At 56.2% G+C, this 26,896-nt stretch overlaps 1 protein-coding gene across 1 annotated transcript in view; it reads left to right on the forward strand.

Moving 5' to 3' along the window:
* The window catches only part of MLLT1 (MLLT1 super elongation complex subunit), a 66,208-nt gene that overhangs the window by 32,452 nt on the left and 6,860 nt on the right, over positions 1 to 26,896 (forward strand). The window contains exons 4-7 of the mRNA XM_077750747.1: positions 14,719 to 14,862; positions 18,158 to 18,283; positions 22,127 to 22,681; positions 26,080 to 26,167. Coding sequence (XP_077606873.1) covers positions 14,719 to 14,862; positions 18,158 to 18,283; positions 22,127 to 22,681; positions 26,080 to 26,167 — 913 coding nt within the window. The remainder of the gene's footprint in view (positions 1 to 14,718; positions 14,863 to 18,157; positions 18,284 to 22,126; positions 22,682 to 26,079; positions 26,168 to 26,896) is intronic.

Raw genomic sequence — 26,896 nt, forward strand, 5'->3', positions numbered from 1 at the left:
CAGAGAGAGAGGGAGTCACAGACTGAAACAGGCTCCAGGCTCTGAGCTGGCAGTCAGCACAGAGCCCGACGCGGGGCTCAAACCCACGAACCGTGAGATCATGACCTAAGCGAAGGTCGGACGCCTAACCGACTAAGCCACCCAGGCACCCCTTTTATGTCTTTGTTTTATTTTGAGAGACAGAGAGTGAGCGGGGAAGGGGCAGAGAGAGAGGGAGACACAGAATCTGAAGTAGGCTCCAGGCTCTGAGCTGTCAGTACAGAGCCCGGCACGGGGCTCGAACCCACAGACTGTGAGATCATGACCTGAGCTGAAGTCGGACACTTAACCGACTGAGCCACCCAAGCGCGCCCCTCTCTCCTTTTTTAAAAGTAATCTCCACGCCCTACATGGGGCTCAAACACAGAACCCCGAGAACCAGTGTTGCATGCTCCTCCAACTGAGCCAGCCAGGCACTGCTCAATGTTTAACTCTTTAAGGGACCACACCAAACTGTTTTCTGTTGCTGAATAGTTTTTACATTCCCACCAGCAGTGTGTGAGGGTCCCAGTTTTCGCTGCATCTTTGCTGCCACTTCATTCCTTTTTTTTATCTTTTCAATCATAGCCATCCTAGAGGGTGTGAAGTGCTGTCCTGTTGCTTTGAGCTGCATTTCCCAGGTGACCAGTGATGCCAAGCGTCTTTTCATGTGCTCATTGGCCACTTGCCTATCTTCTTTGAAGAAACATCTATTCAAGTCTTTTGCCCATTTTTTTAATTGGGTAGTTTGTCTTTTTGTTGTTGAGTTGTAAGAATTTTGTGTGAATTCTGGATAGGTCCCTGTTTTTAAATGCCAACAGTTAAAGCACATTATTGGGCAGAAGGAATGGATGACATGAATTCCCTGAGTTGGGAGCTTAAGTGATGGAGGAGGATCCAGATAGTTGCCCTCTGATCACGTGTTGGTCCAGAAGCCATTGGGAGCTGTGGTTGATTTATGCCTTTGAAAGGTCAACTAGAGCTTTGGTTGTGGCCCAGGAGAGCGAGCTTGTGCTGCCCCAGGACAGGGAGCCTTGTTCAGACAGGGAGATTGCTTCCTAAGTGTCCCAGAAATCAAGGGAGTGGAGTTTTGCTGACATGCTCCCTTTGTATCTGCATGTTGTTCTAGAAGTGGCCAGACACATTTGAGGCCTTTCTTGTCTCAGTGAGTGAATTATGTCTTGTCCTTTGGCTGTCCAGTAAAATATTTAAGCCACCCATGTAGTTGAATTGTTTTCAGTAGCCACATTAAAAAAGGTCAGAAGAGAAACAGGTAGAATTAATTTTAGTGATGTAACTTAGCCCACTTATCTATAACATTGTCATCTCTACATGTGATCAGTATTCTTGTTTTTATTTTTAAGATTTGTTTATTGTTGAGAGAGAGTGTGCAAACGGGGAGGGGACAGAGAGATCTGAAGTGGGCTCTGTGCTGACAGCAGCGAGCCTGACATGGATCTCGAACTCATGAGCTGTGAGATCATAATCCAAGCCAAAGGCTGACAGTCACCTGACTGAGCCACCCAGTCACCCCAAACATGTAATCAGTATTCTTAAATCTCTGAGATATTTTGTATTCTTTTTTCATACTAAGTCTTTAAAATTTGGTGTGTGTATTACAGTTATTGAATCATCTCAATTTGGACACTAAATTTTATCAGAAATACTTTATTTACTTATCTTAAGAGAGAGAGTGTGTGCATGTGCACGAGCAGGGAAGGGGCAGAGAAAGAGGGAGAGAGAAAATCCCAACCAGGCTCCGTGCTGTCAGTGCAGAGTCCGACCCGGGGCTCAGTCCCACGAACTGTGAGGTCAGGGCCTGAGCCGACATCAGGAGTCAAACACTCACCCCACTGAGCCACGCAAGCACCCCTATTCAGAAAGACTTGATATGTAGTTAGATTACATAAAATTCATAAAGAAAGAAGCAGATTCACAAAGTCAGGCTGCTCCAAATGTACATGAAGATCTTTCACTAACAGCTGAGCATGGACTACCTTATGGTCAAGAGTTCTTTTTTTTTTATAACTTTTAATTTTGAAATAGTTCTAGCAACACAGAGAGAAGAGTTGCAGAGATGGTACAGAGTTCCCACGTACCTCACACCAGCTCCCCTCATTCTAACGGTTTCCATGGCCGCAGCACACAACATTAACTTGGATTTACAGACTCTTATTAACAGACTTTATTTGGATCTCCCCATTTTCTAGTGTTCTTTTTCTGTTCCAGAACCTACTTCAGGATCCTACACTGCATTTAGCATCATGTCTCTTTTGCCTCCTTTGTTCTGTGACGGATTCTCTGCTTTTGCTTGTCTTTTATGACCTTGATGTTTAAAAAATAATGAAATTCTATTAGGAAAATAAAACTAAACAAAAAATAAAAATATGCTAGCCGAGCATTTTGCAGAACACCCCTCAGCTTGGGTTTGTTTGGTGTCTCCTCATGACTAGGTGGGGTTGCATAGTCTGCTGCTTATTAGAAGCAAGTCAAGTCCAGGCCACTCAAGCAGAGAGAAATTAAGCTCCTGCCCTGGCGGGCATGGTTCGGACCTCTGTAGTAACATTATAATAACTGTTCAGGGGAGACACTTTGCAGCTGTGCAGGTCACCTGTTTCTTTTCCAAGTGTCATCCACTTTTTCAAGTTTAGCATCCATCAGGGGTGTTCTTTATTCTTTAATTTTTTAATGTTTTATTTATTTTTGAGAGAAAGAGACAGCGTGATCAGGGGAGGGTCGGAGAGAGAGGGAGACACAGAATCCAAAGACAGGCTCCAGGCTCTGAGCCAGCTGTCAGCACAGAGCCCGACGCGGGGTGCGGGTCATCAGGGGTGTTCTATGGGGATTTCTGTTTCTTTTATTTCTACATTTATTAATTGGATTTTTCTGTAAGGAAGAGTTGTCCCTTCTCCCCCATTTATAGATTTATTCACTCATTTATTTATTTCAGTGTGGGTTCATGGATATTTGGGTTTTTTTTCCTTTGGATTGTAATCGAGTCCCACTTTTATTCAAACTATTCTTAGGGCCAATGGGACCTCCCTTAGGTGGGCCCATGTGCCCTTTCACGATGTTCCCGTGGTTTGAGGGCACTTTCTCACTTTCAGGTGGGGGTAGGGGGAGTTCAGCACCCCAACTGCTGTGTTGTTCAAGGGTCACCTGTGCTTCCCACCCCGCCTGCATTCAGCTCTGTGTCAGTCTTTGTGTGTCACAGCACACATCAGCTCGGACCAGTGCCGCCCCTCCAGTCCTGCGCCCACAGGTTTTTCCTAGCATTCCTCCGTTGCTAATTTTAACTTGGTCTGGAGGGAGAAACCTGGCCCTCATTATCTACCATATATTTGCTTTTTGTTGGACTCCAGTAGACTGGGAAAGTAGTTTCCAAATTGCTAACCAGAACTCATGGGAGAAGTATGTTTACAGCTCGAGTACAGTGTCCGTGTGTAATTCTTCCGGTCTTTGGCCTTCCAGTGCATGGCTCAAGCACTGCTGCTCCCCCATGTCACTGTCGGTGAGGTTCTGTTGTGCATTTGGAATACGGTGAGCCTCGTTGGTCACAGCCTACATTCCATCTTGGGCCCCCTGCCCGGCTGGTTATTCTTATTGTTTCAGTTTGTTTTCAGTGAAATTCATGCTGGGTCTTGACATGCAGTCATCCTCAACTGGAACAGTGTGGAACAGAGCCGTCCTTCCCCACGTACCCCCACGCTGCCCCTTTGAAGTCAGCCCCCTGCCCCCGCTGTCTCTTGTGACCACTCATCTGTTTCACATCCCTGGAGTTTTGCCTTTTCCAGATTGCCGTACAAACAGAAGCGTCCTGCATGTTGCCCTTGGTGTCTGGGCTCCGTCACTTTGCAGAATGCACTTGAGATTCACCTGTGTTGTTGCCTGAATGAGTAGCTCATTCCTTCTTACCTTGTGGGTGCCCTGCGGGTCGCTTATCTGTTTGCCGGGTGAAGGCTGTCTCTGTGTTTTCAGGTCTGGGTGATAGTGAGCACCCCTTGAACGTTTACGTATGGGTTTTTGTGTGAACGTAAGTTTCTGGTGCACGGGGGCCAAGGTCACGGCTCACATGGATGGCTGGTGGCATGGAGCAGGCGTGTCCAGGGCTCCAGCGGCGCCCTCACCTGTGCTCAGCCACGGGTACTTCTCTCTGCTTGCTTTTCCCACGGATTATGCAGTCCTCTCTCTGTTTTTAAAAAATAGTTTTATGAATTTATAATTTACATACCATACAGTTCACCCATTTAAAGTGTACATGGCATTGGTATTTAGTGTTTTTGGAGTTAGGCAACCATCACCACTGATTCCAGAACATTCCATCACCCAAAAAGAAACTCTGTCCCCGTTAGCAGTCACTCCTCACCCTGCCTCCCTCCAGTCCCTGGCAGACATTAATCTTTCTATCTGTAGATTTGCCTATTCTGCACCTTTCGTGGAAGTGGAATCGTGCACTCTGTGGCCTCTTCTGCCTGGCATCTTTTGTCCGACATGTTCTCAGAGCTCATCCCCACTGCAGCACATGTCAGCACCTCACTCCCTTTTATGGCTGGACAGACTCCATTGTATGGATGGGCTAGGTTTTGTATTTTTGTTTTCACTGCTAGCAATTTTGTGTATGAGTTTTTGCGTGGATAAATGTTTGCCCTTCTTTGGGGCATATACATAGGAATGAAAATTGCTGGATTATAAGGTAATTCTGTTTAACTATTTTTAATATGTTGTTTGAAGTTTATTTATTTCGAGATAGAGAGAGAGAGCACAATAGAGGAAGAACAGGGGAGGGGCAGAGAGAGAGGCATGGTGGGGGGGGCGGGGAGAATCCCAAGCAGGCTCTGCACTGTTAGCGCAGAGCCTGACGCAGGGCCTGATCCCACGACCCTGGGATCATGACTTGAGCCAAAATCAAGAGTCAGATGCCCAACTGACCAAGCCACCCAGGCGCCCCTCTGTTTAAGATTTTTGAGGACCCGCAGCACCTTTTCCACAGCGACCGCACCGTTTCACATTCCCACCAGCGATGAGTGGCATTCAGTTTCTCCCCATCCACACCAACACTTTCTGTTGTTTTGGTTCTCGCCGTCCCAGTGAATGTAAACTAGTAACTCATTAGGTTTTGATTTGCATTAACCTGCTGGCTGATAACACTGGGCATCTCTTCATGTGTTTGTAGTTCATATATTAACTATGGTGAAGGGTTTTGAGCTTTAGACGGACTTTTTAAAAAAAATCAGGTTAGGGGCGCCTGGGTGGCTTAGTCGGTTAAGCGTCCGGCTTTCACTTAGGTCATCATCTCGCGGTTCGTGGGTTCGAGCCCCGCGTCGGGCTCTGTGCTAACTGCCAGCTCAGAGCCTGGAGCCTGTTTCAGAGTCTGTGTCTCCCTCTCTCTCCGACCCTACCCTGCTCACGCTCTCTCTCTCCTAGAAATAAATAAAAATATTTAAAATAAAAAATAAAAAAATTTAAAAAATCGGGTTAGTTTGCTTTCTGTTGAGTTTTAAGGGTTCTTCACATGCTCTGGACACAAGTCTCTTTAACTTCATACTGCGAGGGCATTCTGGCAGACTCAGCAAGAGCTGGGGGTGTGCAGGGAAAGGCTTCGCTTAGGAAGCCAGACTTACTCTGAGGCTTGTGAGTGGGTATGAGTCCGGGGGGTGGAAAGGACGGGAGACCCCCTTCCAGGCTGAGTGTGGCGGCGCTGTGGAGGTGGAGCGTCAGGGGCACCGGGGTTCAGAAGGGAGGCAGGGCCAGCTCAAGCCAAGCACACTGGGGAGCCACTGGAGTGTGCCAGCTGGGCGCAGGGGGTGTCACTCGCTTGCAAAAAGACCTCCCGCCTGTATGTGGGGAGTGGGCGTGCCGTCAGGCCCTCAGGGAAGCGTCAGTCCTCCCAGTGCCTCCTGACAAGGCTCCAGAATTCCCAGCAACAAAGCAGATCTGGTGCATCCTTTCCTGGAAGTAGTTCAGTGGCTGCCAAACAAGAAGCACTTGTCTTCGTCCCACATGCAGTGGGGGGGCAGAGGGCAGACGCCCGTAGTGTCCGCACGGGAGGGAGGCTCCAGGGCTCCGTCTGGGGCATGATGAGCGGGCGTTGGGGAGGGACTTGGGGGCTGCTGCCCCTCCCTGAACATGTGGCCTGTGCCCTTCCCTCAGGCCCCTTCCTCTCTGGGCTAGGACCAGCTCTCCGGGTTCCTTCCGCTGCGCCACCCGGTGGCCCTGCAGTTTACCTGCACGTGTCCGTGGCAGATTGACCTTGGCATGGAGTTGTTTTGGTTTGGTTTTGAGTCATTAGCTAGGCCGGCAGCTGGACTCGGTAGCTGTTCTAGATTTAAGCATCGTTTGATGTGATTTCATTTTCCTTGGGAATCCTCTTAGATCTGTTTTCTTCCTTTTCAAATTCAAGCTGGTTCCTATTGGCAAAACCAAGAGGAGAGAAGAGAATTCAGTTGTGAAATGCGAACAAGTTCTTCTACACCCAGAGCCCCTGCTCTTTTCATTTCTCAAGCCCCACCCACAAGGGGCCCCGCCGCCTGCTGCGCACTGTGGGTGTTAGGGAGTGAACAGTGGGCTGGACACATTTTGGTTTTGAACTTGCAGCTCCACTGTTTTGTGGCGAGATGTGCCATCAGCACACTAACACTCCGGGAGGAGGGAAAGAAACAGCAGCTGTGCGTGCTGACTTTAAGAGATAGCCCAATTTTCAGAAGTCGTAAGGTGTGAACTGGTTCGTTTTGGTTACTGACTGCTAATATCAGGCATCCTCCCTGCCCTGCGTCTCTCCCTCCTCCCCCCAAACAGGCTATTATTGGACAGTGAGTCCTAGGCTTCACTAACCCTTCCTGGCTTTACTCCAGTGCTATCATCTGAGGTCACAGGAAGGGCATTTTGGTACATTTTATTAGGGAGCTTGTGTGGTTTTATTTGGAAGGGTTTGTTTTGTTTTAAAGTAAGTTAAAACAGCGCCTGCCAGCTTCTGTGTAAGCCCTCGGAGGCATCTTCCTGGATGCATCCCAGCTGAGCGGCATTGGGGGACAGCTATGTCGGCCGTGTGGTGGGGTTGGTGACAAGCTGGCGGGTCATCCCAGTGAATCCCTTGCTCTCCCGCCTGTCCCTGTCTCGGAGGTGGAAGGGGCCCTGGCCTGCGAGCACCCACTCCCGTGGGGCCGAGCCGGGCTTTTCCCACCTGCCTGCCATTTAAATTGACACTGGTGGGTGAAAGCATGTCTTGAGTGACTGGGTGGGGAACCCCCATTCTCCCTGCCCCTTCTAGAGTTGCCACCGTCTTGGCCCCTTGGCCGCACTCAGGTGGGCTTTCGGGGGCTCCCCAGAGCTCAGGAGGCGGGCACATGGGGATGAAGGTTGGCTGGTTGGTGCAACCGAGGGGGCTGACCCTCACTGGGGGCTCGCTGAAAAGCCAGCACAGAAGGGACCTTGTGCTGGGTGACCCGGGGAAAGGTCAGGGGGCGGCCGCGCTGTGACAAGACACACGAATGCCAGCTGTGCGGCTTGGTGTGTCGTTCCCCACAGCATCCTTCTGTTCCTCCGTGTGGGACCCCAGAGTGGGGTCGACCCTCCTCTTTGGCTCCCTCCCCAGTGCCTTCTCCTGGACTCCTTGAGAAGGGGATGGAAGAGTCGGCCTGGGGTCAGCTTTCCCCAGAATCTCTCCTGACTGATAATGTGTTTGCTATAAAGATGAGAATCACATAACTGAGATGAGTGAGGTGGGACAGGACATAATGTCGATGTCAGCACAGCCCTGTGCTCGCGCCGGGCCAAGCTGTGGGCTCCTTGAGTCTCGGCTCTGGCTGTGACACAGGGTGTCCTGTGTTTGTCGTGGCTGAGCAGATTGGTGGAGGGTGGGTGGCGTGCTGGCCTGGCTGGAGCCACAGTCTCTTCTCCCTCCTTCCCTTGTGCACCCCGAGACCTGTGGTGCTCCTTCCTCCTCTCATCGGTGCTCAGAGAGCTGGAGTGGCTGGTCCAGGGTCACATAGGAAGTCAGTGGCTGAGCTGCTTTGGCATGCAGAAGGTCTTGGGCCTCGAAGCCCACAGTTTTTAGCCCATGTAGCCCTGTTTTCCTTAAGCCTTTTAAAGTCATTTTTCTGCATCTCACTGCAGGGGGATGTGTGTGGGCTGCTGGGAATTGGAGTCCTCTCTCCAGCCTGTGCCCTTAAGGTCACCAACGTAAGCAGTTAGTGTTGTCCTTCCAAAAACAGTTTTTTCTGTGTGTGTATGGGGGGAGATGGGGGGAGAGAGAGAGAGGGAGGGAAGATCTCTGTGGACCTCCCACATCAGCACCCGCAACTCCGCCTCGTTCTTTACGACAGCTGCATGGCGTAGCCCTTGGCTTAGAGCGGCTATAATGTCCCCGACTTTTCCTGTTGAGGGACGCCAGGCATCGCTAGGCCTCTCACTTCAGGAATGCCTCAGTGACCCTCCTTGAGCACCTGGAATCCTGCAAGTGGAGTTCCGGGTCTGCTGGTGTTTGCTTTCCAACATACGCTCTCCGCGGCGCCTCCCTGGCCGTCCTTCCCAGGTGGGGGCAGCATCTCCTGTCACCCTGACAGCAGTCCCTGCGGGCTCACGGGGGGAACTGAGGGCCGAAGGTGGCGGAGCTGTGTCCACGGGAAGATCCTAGAGGCAGTGGTGCATGCACTCTTTGTTAGTGCCTGACCTTTGTTAGTTCCATATGGCCTTGGCAAATGATCAAAGGCCACTAAACCTCAGTTTCCTGAGCAGAGGCTCACCCCGGAGCTTGTGCAGATGACAGAGGTGCTGGGTGAAGCCGTGGTGCCCTGCCTCGCCCCAGGGAGGGCTCGCTGAGCCGCGCTGGTGGCCTCATGACACAGAGAGCAGAGCACTCACCGGTGGCCGAGGAGGACCCCAGGGGTGGAGGGGTTTTGTCGGCCTTCTCTGGGCTCCCTGAGGGGCCCTGTCTGTACCCTTGTCCCCAGTACCTGGATCGAGTCCATTCATAGTAGGTGGTCAGCAGATACTCAGGGGCAGCGCGGTAAGCAGGGCTGGGTGGAGCCAAGTCTGTGTCCTCAAAGTCTTTTAGTCCAGGGGTGCCCAGGGGGCTCAGTCTGTGGGGCGGCTGACTTTGGCTCAGGTCATGATCTCACAGTTTGTGGGTTCAGAGCCTGGAGCCTGTTTCAGATTCTGTGTCTCCCTCTCTCTCTGCCCCTTCCACATTCATGCTGTCTCTCTCAAAAATAAATAAATGTTTTAAAAAAGTCTTTTAGTATGGAAAACTTAAGGTATGTGTAGAAGTAGAGAGAGTAGCAGAGCAGGCCGCTGCACCCACCACCCCACGCCAGCACTTCTTTGAGTGCAGTGTCCACTTCGTCTCTGGTGCGGGAATATTTTGAAGCAAAGGCAAGACATCCTGTCTTTTAATTTGTATATATTTCAGTCTGTGTGTATAGAAGATAAGGCTCTTGTAAAAGTACCTAAGTGTAGTATCATCATGTCTGGAAATTAATAAATTAATAATTCTTCTTAGGGATCCAGCGTCAGAGCCTTCCTGTGATCCCATGTATGTATTCTAATAATTTGTTCAAATCAGGATTCAGACAAGGTCGTTGCATTGCTATTGGTGGCTGCATTTCTTAAGCTTATTTAAATCTTGTCTCTCTTTCTCTCCCTGGCAGAGCATTCTGAGAAGCCGTATGGTTTGCCCCGTGGGGATGTTGCTGACTGCAGCTCTGTAAACTGGCAGTTAGATGTAGGGCCATGATCAGATGCAGGTTCTCACAGGGAAGTGGCAGACAGGCCCCTAGAAGGAAGTGTGGGCAGGGCCAAGATGGCAAGGACATAGCCCCGAGGTCCTCCTTAGCTAGTGAGTTCTGGAACTCCGGAAGAGTGGGGACCGGCTCCTGGTCACATGCAGCGTTGGACAGTAAGCCGGGGATCCTCCAGGGCCAGCCCTGCCAGCCGCAGAAGGGGGTGGGGCCCTGGAGGCAGCTCTGGGGGGGGCTCCAAGGTGCTGGAGAGGCAGCAGCAGAAACCACAGGTGTGGGCAGCTGGCCCCAGGGCTGTGGGCCGTTTGCCCCTAGGGCTTCTGTGGCCTGGACTGCCCGAAAACTGGGTCCAGTCCACACGACATCAGCCCTGGGTGCTGGCACCAGTTTGGCCAGTTCTTCTGCTTCTTAGTTTGCTGAGTCTGGAGGGAGACGCTGGCCTGCAGCCAGCATCCTGGGCAGTGGGTGGCCGCCCGTGGCCTGGACTGAGAACGTTTGGGGCTGGTGTCAGCTGCCTTGGCCGAGAGAGACCCTGCACACGTAGGGTCTGGCTGCAAGGACAGGGATGTTACTCCTGGGCCCAGTACACCTTGAACTTGGCTGCTCCTCACTGAACATGCTGCAGGCTCTTGGAGACGTTACTGAGAAGGAGGCTAGTTTCCCGGGGAGGGGGCATCATCCTTTTGGAAGCTCCTAAGCTGTGCAGGGCTGAGGCCTTACCAGAGGGAGCTCTGATCAGCTGTTGTCAGCGTGCTGTGACGTACACATCAGCTGCCAGTGGCCGATCCCAGGTCGATAGAGCAGGACACACTCTGGGCACTTGGGAGAGGGCCCCTGCCCAGCCCAGATGCTGTGTGCCCAGGTCTGGGGAGTCGTAAAGCATTCCTCCCACTTTCTTCCAAGGGCCACGGCTTCCAGATAGTACCGCCCACCCAGAGTGATTCCAGCGGTGTGGCACCAAGCAGATAATCTGCCTGCATTTCAGTTTCTTCATCTGTGAAATGGAGCCAGTGAGAGCACCTGTGCTTCGGGCTGTGACACAGTCATACATGCTAAGTGCTTAGAAAAAGTGCCTGTTCGTGATAAATGCTGGGTACCCCAGCTCGGCACCCGGCCTGCCTCTTCTCTCCACTCCGTACGTGCAGTATATAGGGCAGCCTTTCTGTGTCCCTGGGAGCTCCCATTTCCTGCTGGGGAGTCCTGTGGCTTCAGTTTCTGTCTGTCTGTGGGGTGTCCCAGGTGGCTTCTTGCAGCCTAGATCTCCTTCTGGTAAAAGCAACAGCTTCCCTGCTCACTGAGGCAGCCAGCTGCACGGTCTCATCAGATACTCCCAGTGGCCAAGGCCATGCAGCCAATGAGGGGTGAGCATGCCCACGGGGTGGTTTGAGGGATGCCCACCACCTGCTGGCAATCCGGGGACCCCAGGCCACCCTCCCCTCCCTGACACGTTCCCTTAGCCAAGTTCCTCCACCAATTGCGTTCCTTCGTAGCACGCTGTCCACTTACAGAAATTTCAGGAAACAGTGAAACATCAGAAGTAGGTCCAGTGCTGTAACGAGCCCCCCCGAGGCCATCCCCTGGGAGTTACCATGGACAGCCGAGTGGGGTCCACCTCTGACCCGCCACTTTCCTGCTTGTGTCATTTTGGAGCGCACCCCACATGTTGTAATTTCATGTGTCGCGGTTGCAGAATGTTTCTCTAAACGTTGAGGACTGCTTTCCAATAAAACACTGCAGCTGTAGCGTCACAGCCACGTGTTACCGGTCCTTGATACCCCAGGGATTTTGTTAAAAGTTCGTTTTTCTGGTTGAACCAGGATGTAGACAAGACCAGCGTGTCGTGGCTCACACATTTGTAAGGAGTGAAGATGGGAAGAGCCTCCCTCTCCCGTTGCTCTTCTGTGCAGGTGACTTGTCACCGGGTCATTCGCCCTGCAGAGTTGGTAGCTTCTGTGCCCATGGTGTGTGCTATTTAGCACCATCCTCTGATGCCTCTTCCCAGGTCCACTCGGACTTGCATCTGGAGGTGAAGTCCTCCTGGCAAGTGATGCGCCAGTCTCACCTGTGGCCTGTGTGACACTGGCCGCAGTTGATGGACGGCGCCCTGGTCACTGACCCGCTAGGAGTTACGGAGCAGTGGCGCTCTCGTTCCTTCTGCCCACACTGGCTGAGTACCCACGCTGTCTGCCTCTCGTGTCCTCCCTGCTCACCTCGTGGAAAGACAGGACAAACACCGAGATGGGGTTTTTGTTTTCTTTGTTTTTGTAATTTTGGCTCCCTTTATCTGCAAGGTGCAAGCCTTGCCCCCAGTGGTGTGTCCTGCAGGCCAGAGGGTGTTGGCTTCCTGAGATGCGGACCTGGGCTTATTCTTTCTTTCTTTGTTTGTTTTTTTTTTCCCTAAGTTTATGTATTTATTTTGAGAGAGACAGCATGAGGGGGAGAGGGGCAGAGAGAGGGAGAGAGAGAATCCCAAGCAGGCTCCATGCTGCCATCTCAGAGCCTGATGTGGGGCTCGAACCCACAAAGCCAGGAGATCATGACCTGAGCCAAAACCAAGAGCCAGACACTTAATCAACTGAGACACCCAGGCGCCCCTGGGCTTGTTTGTTCTGAGCTCCAAAGCCCCTTTAGACATCTCTGCTCCTAGGATGTGGCCAAGGTCCATCTCTCTGGGTCACCTGCTGCCACCACAGTCCCCCCTCCCCTCCCAGCTGCGGCCACATGGACTCTCAGGACTCCGGAAAGGACGCTGTGGCCTGTGCGGCTCCTCCTCACCCCCTTCTTTACCTGATCAACTCATAACCACTCTCCATGCCTGGTGCAGCCTCCAGGGTATTCCTGGCCCCTCCCACCCGCACTGTTGGGTTACAGCCCACTCTTGTCCATCCTGATGTTTCAGTCTTTGGACAAAAATGGAATGTCTTCCCTAGGCCAGCTCTGAGCGCAGGACCAGGGTCCCCAGAGCCCCCGCCTCCAAGGGGTTCCCAGGTTGGTGGGGAGACATACCCACTGTAACAAGTGCTTCCATGCAGTTGGGCACAAAACAGTGCAGGCTGGGGTGGGGGGGTTAGCCACATTCAGGGGTGTAACAGAGGCTTAATATGGGGGCTCTTTCTCTTCATCAAGATGCCAGAAAGCAGCTGGCCGGTGGCCGTGGGACAGAGATCCTCGTGGCTTTCCTCCCCGCTCTTCCAGGGTTGCTGAGCTCCCAGCTAGGCCAGGAAAAAAGAGGTGCTGAGCCTCTCCTCTCGTATTTCTGGGAAGGAAGGTGCTCCCTAGGCCGATCTCTGCCACCTCATCATCACTCAGACCAGGTCATGTGTCCACCTCGGGCCAGGAGAATGCTTGCCAGGTCTGCTTTAGATGGAGCCAGCCGGGGTGCAAACCACTCTCGCTGACCCCAAGAGCTGCTGGAGGGAGGGGCGAGGCCAGTGTCCCCTCACTGGTTGGCACTGGCATGGGAAGGCCTGTTTGCTTGTCTCCTCCGCACCAGGCTCAAGGCTGCTGAAAGGCAGAGTCTGCAACTCTTCCACTTGACAGGTGTACCTTCTCCCTTTGTGGCCTGAATGTGGGCACAGAGTCCTCCACATGCCACTGCAGGACCCCACTCGTGTCCCCTTTAATCAGAAGCAGGCCCAGGGCCAGTCAGGTTCCCGCTTCCAGGCATCGTCCATTCATCGGAGCTCAAAAAGCCCAGCAGGACTTGCATGGCTCACATAAACCACCTCATGAAGGAGGAGGGCATGTGCATGGAGTCCCCTTCCTCCGCAGCCCTGACTGCTGGGTCCTGGGTCTGCTCCCAGCTGCCGAGAGCCCCTCACCAGCAACCTGCACCCATGGGCTTCTCTCCCGCTGGAGAGCTTTGAAAGCAATCGCGTATAATTCATGTACCAGAAAATTCCCATTGAAAGCATACAAATTCAGCAGTTTTATGATATTCACAGTGTTGTGCAGCCACCACAGTTCTCTAATTCTAGAACATTCCGTCTCCTCTGAAAGCAACTGTGTCCCCATGAGTAGTCCTCCCCCACCACTCCCCCAGCCCCCACTCCCACGACCCCCTTCCTGTCTGTGGAGGAGCCTGTTCTGGACATGTCACGCATGTGGACTCACACATGTGTGGCCTCTCGTGTCTGGTTCCCTCCCTGAGCACCGTGTGTTCAGGGTCCGTCCGAGGGGCGGCGGGGGTGGGCAGCTCGCTCCTGCTGGCGGCTGTGATGCGCATTGTGTGGCGGGACCTCACCATGTGTATCCCTTCATCTGTTGGACACTTGGGTTGCTTCCACTTTTGACTGTCGCGAGTAATGCTGTTCTGTGGACATAGATGTACAAGTGTTTGCGTGAGTGTATGTTTTCATTTCTTTTGGCCATGTGTTAGGGGGGATATATGTTAGGGGGAATACGTTGCTTACCTGACTTTGATTTGCGTTTCTCTAGTCATTGTGATGTTGAGCATCTTTGAGTGTGCTTGTTGGCCATTTGGATGCCTTTGGAGACATTTCCCTTCAGAGAAAGAGTTGTAGGGGGAGGCTCTAGAATCATGGGCCTCAGAGTCTGGGGTCAGATCTCAGCACTCCCACTCAGCGGCCGTGTCTTCAAGCGTCAGCCTCTCCATTGATTGACAGGGGCCATGAGGGTTGCAGGGGAGGGTGTGCACCAGGCTGTGCGTACCGTCAGGAGGAATGTTTCCACTGACCATCTGAGAACGTCATTCTTGATCTGGGCTTCTGTTGCGGAGGCTGCTTTGCTGGGCCCAGTGCAAATAGGAAGTTCACTTCTTTCGGATAACGGAATGGATGAGAAGGCACACGAGAGGGAAGCAGATAAGGGACTGATGGAGAGAGATGGAGGCCTAGCAAAGGAGAAAGAAAGGCAGGGGCTGGTGGTGGGGACCGTGTCTCGGGGTTGTCCCTACAGCCTCCTGCCCGCCCTTCTGAGATGGACTTCCTTGTTTTCTTTGTTTAAGGAGGAGCCCAGGAAGGTTTGCTTCACCTATGACCTGTTCCTGAACCTGGAGGGCAACCCGCCTGTGAACCACCTGCGCTGTGAGAAGCTCACCTTCAATAATCCCACCATCGAGTTCCGGTACAAGCTCCTGATGGCTGGCGGGGTGAGTGCGCCCCTGCTCAGATGGACGCCGGGACACGCCGGCTGCTGGGTCATGGCTCCTGCATGGCTCCTTATGTCGAGCAGCCTTGGTGCCGCAGGGTCTCCCAGGCACGTCTGTCCGGTGTTGGCTGGGTGCCCGAGACTCAGAGGGGCGGCTTGCGCCCGTGGCTCCAGGCTGCACTGTAGGCCCCCAGGTGCCCTGAGTCTGTGCTGGGGCGTTGTCAGCTGTGAGTGACTGGTCGCTAGGGATCCCCATCGTTTCCTGGTTGACTGTGGTTAATTAGCATCTTCCTTCATAGGAAGGAGGGGTGGGAGGAGTGGGCGTGAGGCCAGTCTGTCAGCGTGGCGAGGTGTGGGAGCCAGCTTTTAACCCCATTGGCAAGGCAGTGCCGGGGCTGCGTCATCTGGGAAACGGCAGTGGCTCCCTGTGGGGTTCCCTGGTGATGTGCACTGCCTGGCACTTCCGTCCTCGTGAAGCCATACAAGTGGCAGCTCTCCAAGCCCAGGCCTCTTAGTGAGTGTGCGTTTGGGGGCCAAGCACCGGGAGCGCAGTGCGGGCCCGGAGGAGGGGTGCTTGGCTATAGGCTGGCCTGTGTGTTCCATGTGGCTGAAGGAGGGCCAGGCCAGCGACATGGGACCCCAGAGCCACACTTTAGTGACCCAGAATCACTGAGCACTTGCCTGGGTGCCAGCCAGGAGGATTCGGGTCAGGGCACGCACACATGCGAATGCACGTGGTAGGGCAGGCCCAGCTGCCCAGCGCACATGGGGTTTGGGCTGAGCTGCTGCTTTGGGCCTCTGGAGCTGTCCTCTGTCATTTATTCATTTGGGTTTTCTGTAAACTTTATTTTTCAAAAAAAGGCAACCATTTATTCAGTGCAGAAAATTTGATTAAGTTCTATCAGGTTCCTACTAAAACATGAGTCTGTGATTATAATCTAGCATGTGCTGGCTGTTGGGAACAGACGGGGAGGCCTTGGAAGTGGTTTGCAGAGACATTCGTCCTGAACTTGCCGGGGAGTTCCCCAGCTGTGTTTGTCCACCTTCTATTTGCTGCCAAATGTCTTCCCAAGCATTTGTCACCCAGAGGTCCCACAAACAACATTTCTCTGGGAGACAGACACGCAGTTCACCTTCTATGGGCTTTCCAGAGCTCCAGGACCAAGGGACCATCCCTTCTGCCCCTTGCATAGGGAGGTTTTCTTTGCTAAGAAGAGATGAAGGCTCAGTGTGCATCATCAAAACATATAAAACTGGAGGGTGGAGGCAGCGGCGAGAGGGAGAGGTTGGGAGTGCAGGTCCGGCTAGCCCTTTGGGAAGAAAGGCTGGTCCTGGAAGGAGGAGGGAGAGCGAGGCCCGTGTGCCGTGGCACGGTGGTCCCTGCCAGGCGCTCGTCACCCTGGCGAGGGCTGCCCAGAGAGCTGGTGGGTTGGTCAGGAACTTTCTCTCCCTTGGGGGCTGTGGGCCTCTGGGACTCACCCTGGGCCCAGCAAGGCAGTGCTCTTCGGTCTTCGGAGCAGCCTGAGACCTTTATGGGATAGTAGCTGCCAACACGTGATTTGGGGGCCTCGTGTGCCTTTCTGGAGTTGAGCGTCCCCACGGGAGCCGGCATTTGCCATCTTGCGGCAGATGACCGTGGACCCGCCCATGTTGATGTCGGTGCTGGAAGAACTGGAGTCACGACCCGATCTATGGGTTGATGGGACCTGCCCTCTGTGCTGCCCCTCTGCCGGCCATCACCTGGAACTCGCCTGAGTGCCAGGCCCCTCCTCAGCGGTGACCAGACGGTCGGAGGCCAGCCTCGGGGAGGTGGCTGCCTGTCCCCTCGGCACTGTGTCTTGTCCGGTGCCCCATCGGCAGCTGAGCTGCACAGAACAGAAGCTCCTTCTGCGGCCGAGGGTCTGTATCTCCATCGGGTGTGCCGGGTTCTTGTGAAGCCCCTCAGTGGAGGAGAAAGTAGAACCGCTACTTCACTTTGCCTTTTTTCAAAGTGCTGTTACAGAGGAGAAGGATGGGAGCTGTGTCAGGCTAGGACATGAACTTGAAGGGAGAGAAGAGACCTGAACACAAAAGAGAAAGGAAAAGAGAGCGAAGGAACCTCGACCCGTGTGTGCTTCTGGGTCAGGGTGTCTGTCGCCTTTCTCTGTCACGCGCATCCCTGCGAGCCCGAGACCCGGGCTTACAGCCGGGCCCTGGGTGCCACGGGTCATTGTGTTGGGGTCGGACAGGCTCTGAGGAGCAACTTGGCCTCTGGCTTGGCTGCTTCGCAGTCGGGGGGGTCTTGGGAGGGGCTCATCCCGGTGTCCCCTGACAGGGTTTGGCTCATCAGGGAATCCCAGGCGTTCAAGGTTATTAATGGTGCTTGTTCTACTGAGCCGAATGCTTTCCCCCCTTTCTTCCTTTTATTACTATTACTTTTAACGTGTGCTGCATTCCTTTGCCTCGTTGCTCTCCGGAAGGCTGCCTCTGAGTGTCCAGCTGCTAGTAGTGTGAACTTGCAGGGTCAGTGTGTAGACAACTTGCCCCCAAGCTTCTCTCCTTCAGCAGGTGCGGCAGGAGCCCGGGAGCCTCGCTGGACCCGGCAGGTGTTTCCCGGGAGCGCCTCCTGGCCGGACTCCAGGCCCTTCCTCCTCGCAGTTGCCTAACCGAGCGGGGCACTCGTGGGGCTTTCGCAGAGAGCTGCACCCACCCACACGCGGGTCTCTCCTGCCTCTGCCTCCCATGCTGCCGGCTCAGTCACCCGTGACCTGCTTGACTGTGGAGGAGGGCTCGTCCCCCTCCACCCCAGAAATTCGGGACCCTATGAAGTCCCCCGTGTGCACGCCCATCAGAAGTTGCTCGCTCCGCCGTGCGGCTGCCCATTGTGGGTGTCTGACTGGCCTCTTGCCTTTCCAAACAGTGCTTCTGGTCCTTCTAAACTGCAGCGTGCACGTCAGCTTGGGCCACGGCTGCCTTCTCGTGCTTCTCGGCACACTCCGTGGGTCTTCCTGGCCTGGCCCTCCTGTCCACAGCGCTCAGGGCTCTCCTCCCAGAGGCCACACGGCCGCACCTGGGCCCAGCCATCCTGGGACCCCAGCTTCTCTTCACTCTCCACCTCGAGCCCGCTTTGCTCTGAGCACTCAGCACCCAGCCTCTCGTGGAGGAAACGCCTTTGATTCTTTTGGACGAGGGATGCTCGATGCCCCCTTGCCCTTCTCCCAGAGGGCAGCTCCCCCCGCCTCTGGCTGGACTCCTGCAGGCCCGCTTCCTCTTGCCTCCTTGCTCACTGATAACATCTGTCTCTTCTTTATCACTAGGTGATGGTAATGCCCGAAGGAGCAGAAACGGTGTCCAGGCCCAGCCCCGACTACCCCATGTTACCCACAATTCCACTCTCTGCCTTCTCTGACCCCAAGAAGACCAAACCATCCCACGGCTCCAAGGTTAGTGAGGCGGAAGGCCCAGTCACACGGGAGCACTGGGGCCCAGTGGAGGGCCTGGGCTCAGGGCGCCCCCTCTGCAGAGCTGGGCCTTCCGTTCCCAGACTTGCTCCCTTGGCATCTTCCTCTTAGAGCTCTTGGCTCCACCTGGCAGCTCCCTGCCACTTGGGAGGGCTGGCCCCTGCCGGATTGCATGGTCAGCCAAGTAATCACAGGTTCTTCACCCTCTTCCTTTCAAGGCCAGAGAGCCCGCCCCATCCCCACTGCTCCCGCTGTGTCAGTGGGCCTTAGGACCCCTCAGACAGAACCCAGAGACTCTCACATAGCTGGGAGCCACGGACAGTATTTCCACTACGGCCTCGACTGCCCAACTCCCGGGCCTCCTGAGCGCCGGGGACGCCCCATCTGCCAGGGCTGGGTGCCCCCCACCCCCAGCCCGGGCTGTTCCAGGCTTGGCTTCTTTCTTTGGGAACAGCTCAGCATAGAAGGCTATTTGGCGGAAAGGCCCAGTGGGACGATGTGGCGAGAAGGCTCACTTTTCCCAGGAAGAAACATTTTTGTCATCTTGTCTCAGTCCCATTGGGCGGGTGGCACTCTGCCTGCCTGCGACCTCTCTCTGAACCGTTCAGGACTGGTCACTGGAGCTCTTCCGATGGGGTCCCGATGTCCATACGAACTCATGAGCGTGTGTCCTGTTCCTCGCAGCCGCCCCCACACCCGTGTCCCGGAGGCCAAGTTCATCTGGTTCTCAGGGCGGCTGCTTATCTTCCAGCCTCTGACCCCACACGTTTATCCACTTCTCATCTTCGCTTGTGTCTTGCTTCACTCACCTGTTGGGTGTTGTGGACCTGGGGCACCCAGGTGGGACAGGTTGAAGTCTCAGGCTGTCTTCTGGCTTTACTCTTCAGCGACACTGGAGGAGAGCCACATCGCCCAGGCAGGGTCTTTCTGGCACTTTCTGCAAGGTCAGTGGGTGTCTGACATCCCCGGATTTGTCTGACTTAAGCTCTCCAGTGTGTGGTCAGAGTCCAGGTACGCAGTGTCTGCGGGGGTCTTCCCTGTGCCAGCCTCCTGGGCCTGTCCTTCTCTGATCTGTGTGGAGGGTAAACAGAAGGAAAATGCTTCCTAGAGATCTTGGTGGCTTCTATCTCAGCCATCGACAGTTTTTCGGGACTTTCTGCAGAACAGGAAGAGTAGAAGTTGATATTTCTTCTGTACGTGTCACCTGCAAGCCACCCAGAACCTCTCAAAGAAACGCCTTCTGGGTGGTGAGGACACCCCAGTGGCCAGCAGGGCTACATCTCTGGCTGCTCACGCCATCTCTCACCAGTGTCTTTGGGATTCCTGGGAGCCCCCGAGCCAGAAGAGTGCATGTGCCAGGTCCGGGAGGCTTGCGCGGGCAGGGTCTGTCCCCCTCCCTGCCCCAGGCTCTTTCTCCAGCCCCCCAGGCAGCGTGACTTAGGAGGTGCCTGCGTAGGTTTCTCTGCAATGGCAAGTTCTTCTCTGCTGATGGTCCTTGAAGAGACCCTTCCACTTCCAAGCCGCCAGTCCCTCTCGGCGCTCCTTGGACGGCACCGCCTGTGTGCCAGCTGCTTCCTCCAGCTGAGAACCTTCCTTTGGGCACCCAGATGGGTTCTCTGGCAGCCTGGAGCCAGAAGGTCTGATTGGCCAGGCCACAGGGGCCAGGCAGAGGAGCCAGGAGGGGAGGGCTGGGTCCTTACAGGGCCTTGACCGGTCTGGGGGCTGGTGGAGAGTGTGGCTGCCACAGCCCTCGGTAGATCAGTCCCTGATGGTTCTGTCCCCAGAGGGTCGGGAATCGGAGGCCCCTACCCTGGTAGTGGTCGTTCCTTCTGGCCCCTCTTCCTGGACACACATATAAGAGCTCTAGGGGCACCTGCTTCTCTGTCTGGTGTCAGCCACTGGGCTTGGTGGATCTTTCTCTAAAACTTGGTTGTTAGTCGCTTTCGGGTCATTAACAGCTATGAGATTATGACTGTGAGGAGTCCTTACCCTTGGGAATGTCTCCCTTATGCTCAAGTCAGTGTGTGATATCAGAGGGCTCGTGGTCTGGCAGCCCCGGGCAGACCTGGTGAATAGCTGCCGCTCTGAAGGCTTCTGCTTGTTGCACAGGCCCTGGGCGGCGGTGGAAGTTCGCTTGACCCTGGGGCTCAGGGGGCGGGGGACGTGGTGGCAACTGCATTGGAGGCATTGGCCAGTGTGCCTCATGGAGCTCGGACCGATTCCTGCGACCCAAGTGGGCACATGGACGCTGCGAGAAGAGGCTGGAATTACGTGTGGAATTCGCTTCTGGCCTCAGGAGGGCAGCTTGCTGGGGAGTGGAGCCCCATTCTGCAGGCGAGTCCCTGGAGGGCTGTCCCCTTAGACTGTCTGCTGGGGGCTCGGGTGTGAGCATCCCTCCCCCTTGCCCTGGTGATCTGAGAGCTGGGGCCAGAGCACCCAGGCAGTGTTTCTCCAGGGAGGCAGCAGGGAGCCTCCGTCACGTGGGGCTGTCCCCGAACTTTTGGCACTGACGTGGGTTATGGATTTACAAGAAGACAGTGACCGGAGTGGATCAGAGGTGTTGAGGGCTGCGCCGTCTGTCGCCGTGTCTCTTTGCTGGGGGGGTTCCATGCTGGGCCCTGAGGGCAGAAGGGGCCTTGCTGCTGGGCATTTTCCTGGTTTGCCCACCCTTCCTGACAACGCTCCTGCCTGTCCCCTCGGCACTTGGGGTGAGCTGCCTCAGAGGAGCCCCTACCTTTGGGGCATGGGTCACCCTCCAGTCTGACTCTGTCGGCCTCCTGGTGAGCTTTGTCTGGAGAGCCTCTGGGCTGTGTACCTGGCCTGCCGAGTGGGGCCAGACCCTCAGCTGCTGAGCACAGAAGGCCCCTGTCCAGTGCACCTGGGCGTGCGGGGTGATGATGGGGTGTCGATAGGAAGGAGGTCCAAGTGAGGCACCCGATGGGGCTCCCCCCTGCCCAGCATGCCGGCCACACAGGGGTGGGTGACAGTGGCTGCAGTCCCCCCTTGGTCGGGCGCTCGCTGCCCGAGGGCCCTTCACCATCGCCCAGTGAGGTAGGTGGTCCTGCCCTTATTTGGAGGAAGTGCAGGCACGCAGGGTTGGAATCCCCTAGCCCGGCCTTCCCGGCAGCCTGGGCCAGGCCCTCTCGGCCTCCATCTCCAGTGGGAGCTCCATGACCTGCCTGATCAGCACCAGAGTCTGGGCTCCACCTTCAAGCCTCCAAATTTCCAAGGTGGAGACCCAAGAATCGTACATGTTTTAGAAATGGTGCCTAGGGGACTCTGATCGCAAGAGGTCTAAGGAGCTGTTTCTGCACAGTGCCTGGGAAGCCAGCAGGCACTCAATAAATGCTGATCGTGGGGACTAAGGAACATTTGTGCTGGGCGTGCACTGGGACCAGGGTAGGGGGGTCCGGCCTGCTGGTACCCCCTCAGCTCCCGCACCCCCGCGCCGCACGCAGCCTCTGCTCCCCCGGGCCGGCGGGGAGCGGCGAGTCGTCGGAGCGGGAGTGGGTAGATGTGGCTTGCCTGTCTCGTGTCTGACTCACCGTGTGCTCTTCTTGAATCCCTCAGGGAATGTCAGTTCAATTCAGAGGGGAATCTTAGCCTGCAGTCGCCCGGGACCTGCTGACACTTCCTAGTAGTTTAAAGGGACAGCTCCATTTAAAACTCTCACCTGCTGCCTTACTTTTTCGCTTTATGGAAGATTTTCTCTAGCTGAGTCTGAATCAGGTGGATTATACTTTGTAGGGGTCGGGGGAGGCGGAGCAGGGCGACCCTGAGATGCCATTTGACCGTGTCTCTCCCCGTCCTGCCCCGGCATTTCAGGACGCCAGCAGGGACAGCAGCAAGGCCTGCAAGACCCATAAGGCGGCCAAGGAGCACCGGGAGCGGCCACGGAAGGACTCCGAGGGCAAGGCCCCCTCCAAGGAGCCGGAGCGCGAGCAGGCCCGGAGTGCCAAGGACGCCCCGCGGAAGCTGGGCGAGGGCCGGCCGCCCAAGGAGGAGAAGGCCCCACCGGCCAAGGCCGCTTTCAAGGAACCCAAGATGGCCCTGAAGGAGACCAAACTGGAGAGCGCGTCCCCCAAGGGCGGTCCCCCGCCCCCACCTCCGTCCAAGTCCTCCAGCAAGCGGCCGGCTGCCGCCGACTCACCCAAGCCCAGCGCCAAAAAGCAGAAGAAGAGTAGCTCCAAGGGGTCCAGGAGCGCCCCCAGCACCTCGCCCCGCACCTCGTCTTCCTCCTTCTCGGACAAAAAGCCAGCCAAGGACAAGGGCAGCGCCAAAGGGGAGAAGGTCAAGGCCGAGAGTGAGCCCAGGGAGATCAAAAAACCCCCGGAGGTGGAGGAGTCCAACTCAGAGGATGAGGCTTCCTTCAAGACAGAGGTGAGGTGGCTCCTTACCCTGTCCCCCCGCCCTGCACCTTGTCCTTCCTCTCCTGGCTCTGAGCTGTTCTGAGCCTTGTTGGCCCAAAGGTTAGCTGAGGAGACTGGGATCCGGGACCCCCCAGTTGCTCTTTGTAGCTTTGGGCTAACCTTCACACCTCGCTAAGCCTCAGTTTCTCCTTCTGTCAGGAAACTCTGGAGACAGGGCTTAGTGGAGGACACTTCTGATAGAGCATGATAGGTTTGTCCTTGGGTTCACAGCTCTCTTCTTTGGGCAGCCCCCTGCACGGACCAGGGTCTCAGTGGCTGATCGTGTGTCACCCTGTTTGGCTCGAGGGGTCAGAGAACAGGTGCCCGGATGGACGGGGGACTGAGTAACCCCCGCCCGTGTCACCAGCCCCAGCCCACAGTGCCCTTTTGTGTTTCTGAATCCCCGTTCACTCTTGGGGCCAGAAGGCGTGCCTTCCAGCGTGGCTGCTCAGAGCTCCACAGAGACTTTGACAGTGGCTCCCAGAGACAAAGTCACGGGTGGATGGTGTCAGCAGCACCGGTGTCTTGAGCGTGTGGCTTCCAGGGGCCCACCGTGGAGGTGACGGTGCTGGCTGAGGGTGACGATTTGGCCCATGGGTAACCGTGGGTCCCCCATCAGCTTAGGGACACACACAGGGCCAGCAATGCCCTGTGCCCAGCACTTGTCACGCCCAGGAGGCACTGTCATCTTTGAGGTCTCCAGTTCCTGGCACCCCCCAGCTGCCCAGGGCCATGTCATAGCCCACGTGGCTGCTTGAGGCTCTCTGGGCCCTGGACAGCACTTTGTTCTGACTTCCGTCTCCCAGGCAGGTGCCCTTCCCTCTTTTCTGCCCCGGGCACTTTCAGCGAGGCCCTTCTGAGCCCAGGGCTGGCGGACCTGCACCGGGAAGAGGTAGCACTTGTGTCCTGCTCCCGGTGTCCCCACTGCCGTCCTCCTGTGGTCTTCTGAGCACCCAGGAGGCCGTGCGGGAGGCTTCCTCCACAGGGGGCTTCCGCTCAGCGTGGGCTGCGCTGTGTCCTTAGAGACTTCTCAGTGACAAGCCTTAACCACTTGAGGTCCATGCAGGTGTGAGACCCAGGCCACCAACAGGATGCCAGACAGTGCCCGGCTGACTTTGGCAGCCCTGGGGTCTCAGTGAGGCACAGATGTCTGTGGTGGAGACGATATAGCCTTCCAGACACGGGCCTCCTGGGCCTCTGATGACTGTCTCAGGCCATTGACCCTGGAGGCCACATGGCGCACCACCACCAGAAAGCTCTGACCAGCATGTGGACTCGGCGTCGCCTGTCCCCATAGCCCTCAGAGGTGGCTGGGCAGCTCCTTGTCTGAGTCCCTGGGCTGAGCTCCTCAGCGCCTCCAGTGGCTTGTCTGTGGTGTCTTTGGTCCATGGGGTTCCTGGGCCAGTGACTCCCATCCAGTCACGGCCCAGGAGGCCCTCTGTCCTCCCTCTGGACACTCCGTGTGGCCTGAGCACCAGGACACTTTGCAGCGCTCACAGTGACCCACACCTGCTCTAGGCTGTCTTGGCTGAAACCATTTCTGGGCTCCCTTTCCCCCACCCCCCACCCCTGGGGCTAGCGTGGGAGGGAGGACAGGTCCTTCTGAGAAGCACGTCCGACTGCTTGGCAGGGACACCAGTGCTTGCCTGTTCTGACACAGGGCCAGGCTGGCCTCTTGGGGGGTCCCCGTGTCCAGAGTCTGCTGACCTATCTCCTCACCAGGCGCTGCTGCCACCCCGGTCTAGCACTGGGCCCCGCTGTTCTGTGCCCGCCCACAGCCCCTGCTGCTCATGTCCCCAGCCCAGTCCCGCCTGAGTCCTGTGCCCCGGAGGTCAGTTGGCACAGTTGGCCTCCATCTCCATGTGCAAGCATCTGGTATACACACACACCCATACACACTTATCAGAGGCCGGCCGACTTGCTCTTTTACAGATTGGGAGACTGAGTGTTAAAACCGGGGATGCTGGTGAGAAAGCCAGGGTCTGAATCCCATGCTCCGAGCCAGAATAACTCAAGTGTCTGCCCCTGGTCCACACACCGTCTAGAGGGGCTGTCGTCTGCCCCAGCAGGTCAGGGGCTCTTCTGGGCTCCTCTTTCCCGAGGCAACTGCCAGGCCTGAGCAGATGCTGCTGGGCGTCTCTGCCTGGCCTAGCCCCCTCCCCCCTCTTGACAAGAGAGGTGCTGGATCCCAGGTGCAGAAGCTCTCATTTCCTTCAGAGGGTCCTGAATAGCCCGTCCCGAGGTCAGGCTTGCTGGGTCTCAGGCAGCACCCCCATGCACTGGGGGCGCCCGGGGCCAAGGCAGACCTTCTGAGCTCCGGACTCTGCTCTTGCACGCTCTGAGGCCTGTGTCCCTGGCCCGCGCTTACCATGCTGCCCCTTTGGAGTAGCTTGCTGGCAGAAAGCAAGGGCCTGGGAACAGACGCTCCTGTGCTGGCTCACTACTCTGTGTGGCAAGGCCAGAGGCCCCTGCCATGAGCATGCGTCTGAAGCGAACTGTCCCTGTCCAGGTCCCTGTCCACCAAGAGAGGTGCAACCCCCAGGCATCTTAACCACCCCCACCTCCCGTCCTGTTTGTGGTCTAGTGTCCTCTTTTGGCTTTTACTGCCCCCTGGTGGCTGAGTTTGGGGTGGCTGGCTGCAAAAAGGAAAGAGGAGGGGGTGTGATGCCTGGCTCTGCGCGTGACGGGCCACCATGTCCTCACCTGTTCATCATGTGCACACATGCTCGTCATGACCTCGGGTGCTCGGTGGATGATAGCACACAGCAAGAAGACAGCTTTTGATCATCCCTCAGCCTTGGGATGGGCTGGGAGGGAACGGGCAGGCTGAGAAGGGGGATCTCTGCACCCACCTTTTCTGTCCGCACCCTTCAGCTGTGCCCTGTGGCGGCACCACCACCGCCCACACCAGCTGGTGCTTGGTGTCACCAGAGGAAGACAGGGCTCACAAACAGCTGAGCGCCCCCTGCCCTACATCGACAGCTTGTCTAGTTCCTTGTCCCCCTGCCCAGGCGGGTGGGGAAACTGGACATGTGCTCTGAAGCTTCTTCTCGAACTGCTAGAAATTTCAAGTCCCTCCATGGGGAAAGAAAGGTCCTGCATTACATTTTGAATGCCAACCAGTGTCCTGGGGTGAGGGGGAGCCGGGAGCTGGGCCATCCAGGGACCCCGAGCTCGTGTGTGCCTTAGGTGGGGGCGAGGGGGGGTGCTGGGGTCAGGCGCCTCGGTGAGCTCTGGAGTGGGGGTCTGGGCTGAGACCCGGGCCGGTGCTCCCAAGAGGCATTCATCGCCCGCCTGTTCCCTCTGGACTGAAAGAGCCCCCTTGTCCCCCTCCTGCTGTCCTGCCCGCCTCCGTGGTCGTGGGTGAAGTCTGCCCAGTCGAGCCCGTCCAACTCCAGCTCCAGCTCCGACTCCAGCTCCGACTCCGATTTCGAGCCATCTCAGAACCACAGTCAAGGTGCGTGCGTGGTGCACAAGGAGGGGAGTTTTCTGTGCGAAGGCCGCCCCTGCCCAGCTGGGGCCAGTGAGGTGCCAGGTCTGGGATTGAATCTGAGGGGTTCGCGGCCGTCGCCTCCGTGGGACTGACTCGCGGGGGCTCGTCCCTGCCTGAGCATCCACACACCCCACATCTCAACGCTGCTGCCCCTGCCGTGAATGTTCACCGGTAGCTTACCCGGGGGCGGGGCTGGCGGGGAAGGACCTAGACAACGGGAAAGGCCGGGGAGCCCCACCCCTGGGCTGCCCTTGCCCTGGACTGTTCCAGGACTGGGCCCTGGGGGTCTGCAGGCATAGGTTTTCGGAAGCTCAGGAAATATGTATGAAAGAGCAATGCAGAAGCAGGTCACCTGACTGCCAGCTCTGTCTGCTGGTCTTTCGTCTTCGGGGTCAGTCTCCTGGCCCTCGGGTCTGCCAGCTGTGTGACAAGGGCTCGAGCCTTGCCTGTGAGGTGCTACTTCTGGTGGGCTCGGAGAGTGGGTCCCTTCTCCTTCCTTCCTTCCAGCCCCCCCTCCNATGTCACCTGACTGCCAGCTCTGTCTGCTGGTCTTTCGTCTTCGGGGTCAGTCTCCTGGCCCTCGGGTCTGCCAGCTGTGTGACAAGGGCTCGAGCCTTGCCTGTGAGGTGCTACTTCTGGTGGGCTCGGAGAGTGGGTCCCTTCTCCTTCCTTCCTTCCAGCCCCCCCTCCCAG

Source organism: Crocuta crocuta, unplaced genomic scaffold (assembly GCF_008692635.1).
Source record: "Crocuta crocuta isolate KB4526 unplaced genomic scaffold, BGI_CrCroc_1.0 scaffold110, whole genome shotgun sequence".
In the NCBI taxonomy this organism is placed as follows: Eukaryota; Metazoa; Chordata; class Mammalia; order Carnivora; family Hyaenidae; genus Crocuta; species Crocuta crocuta.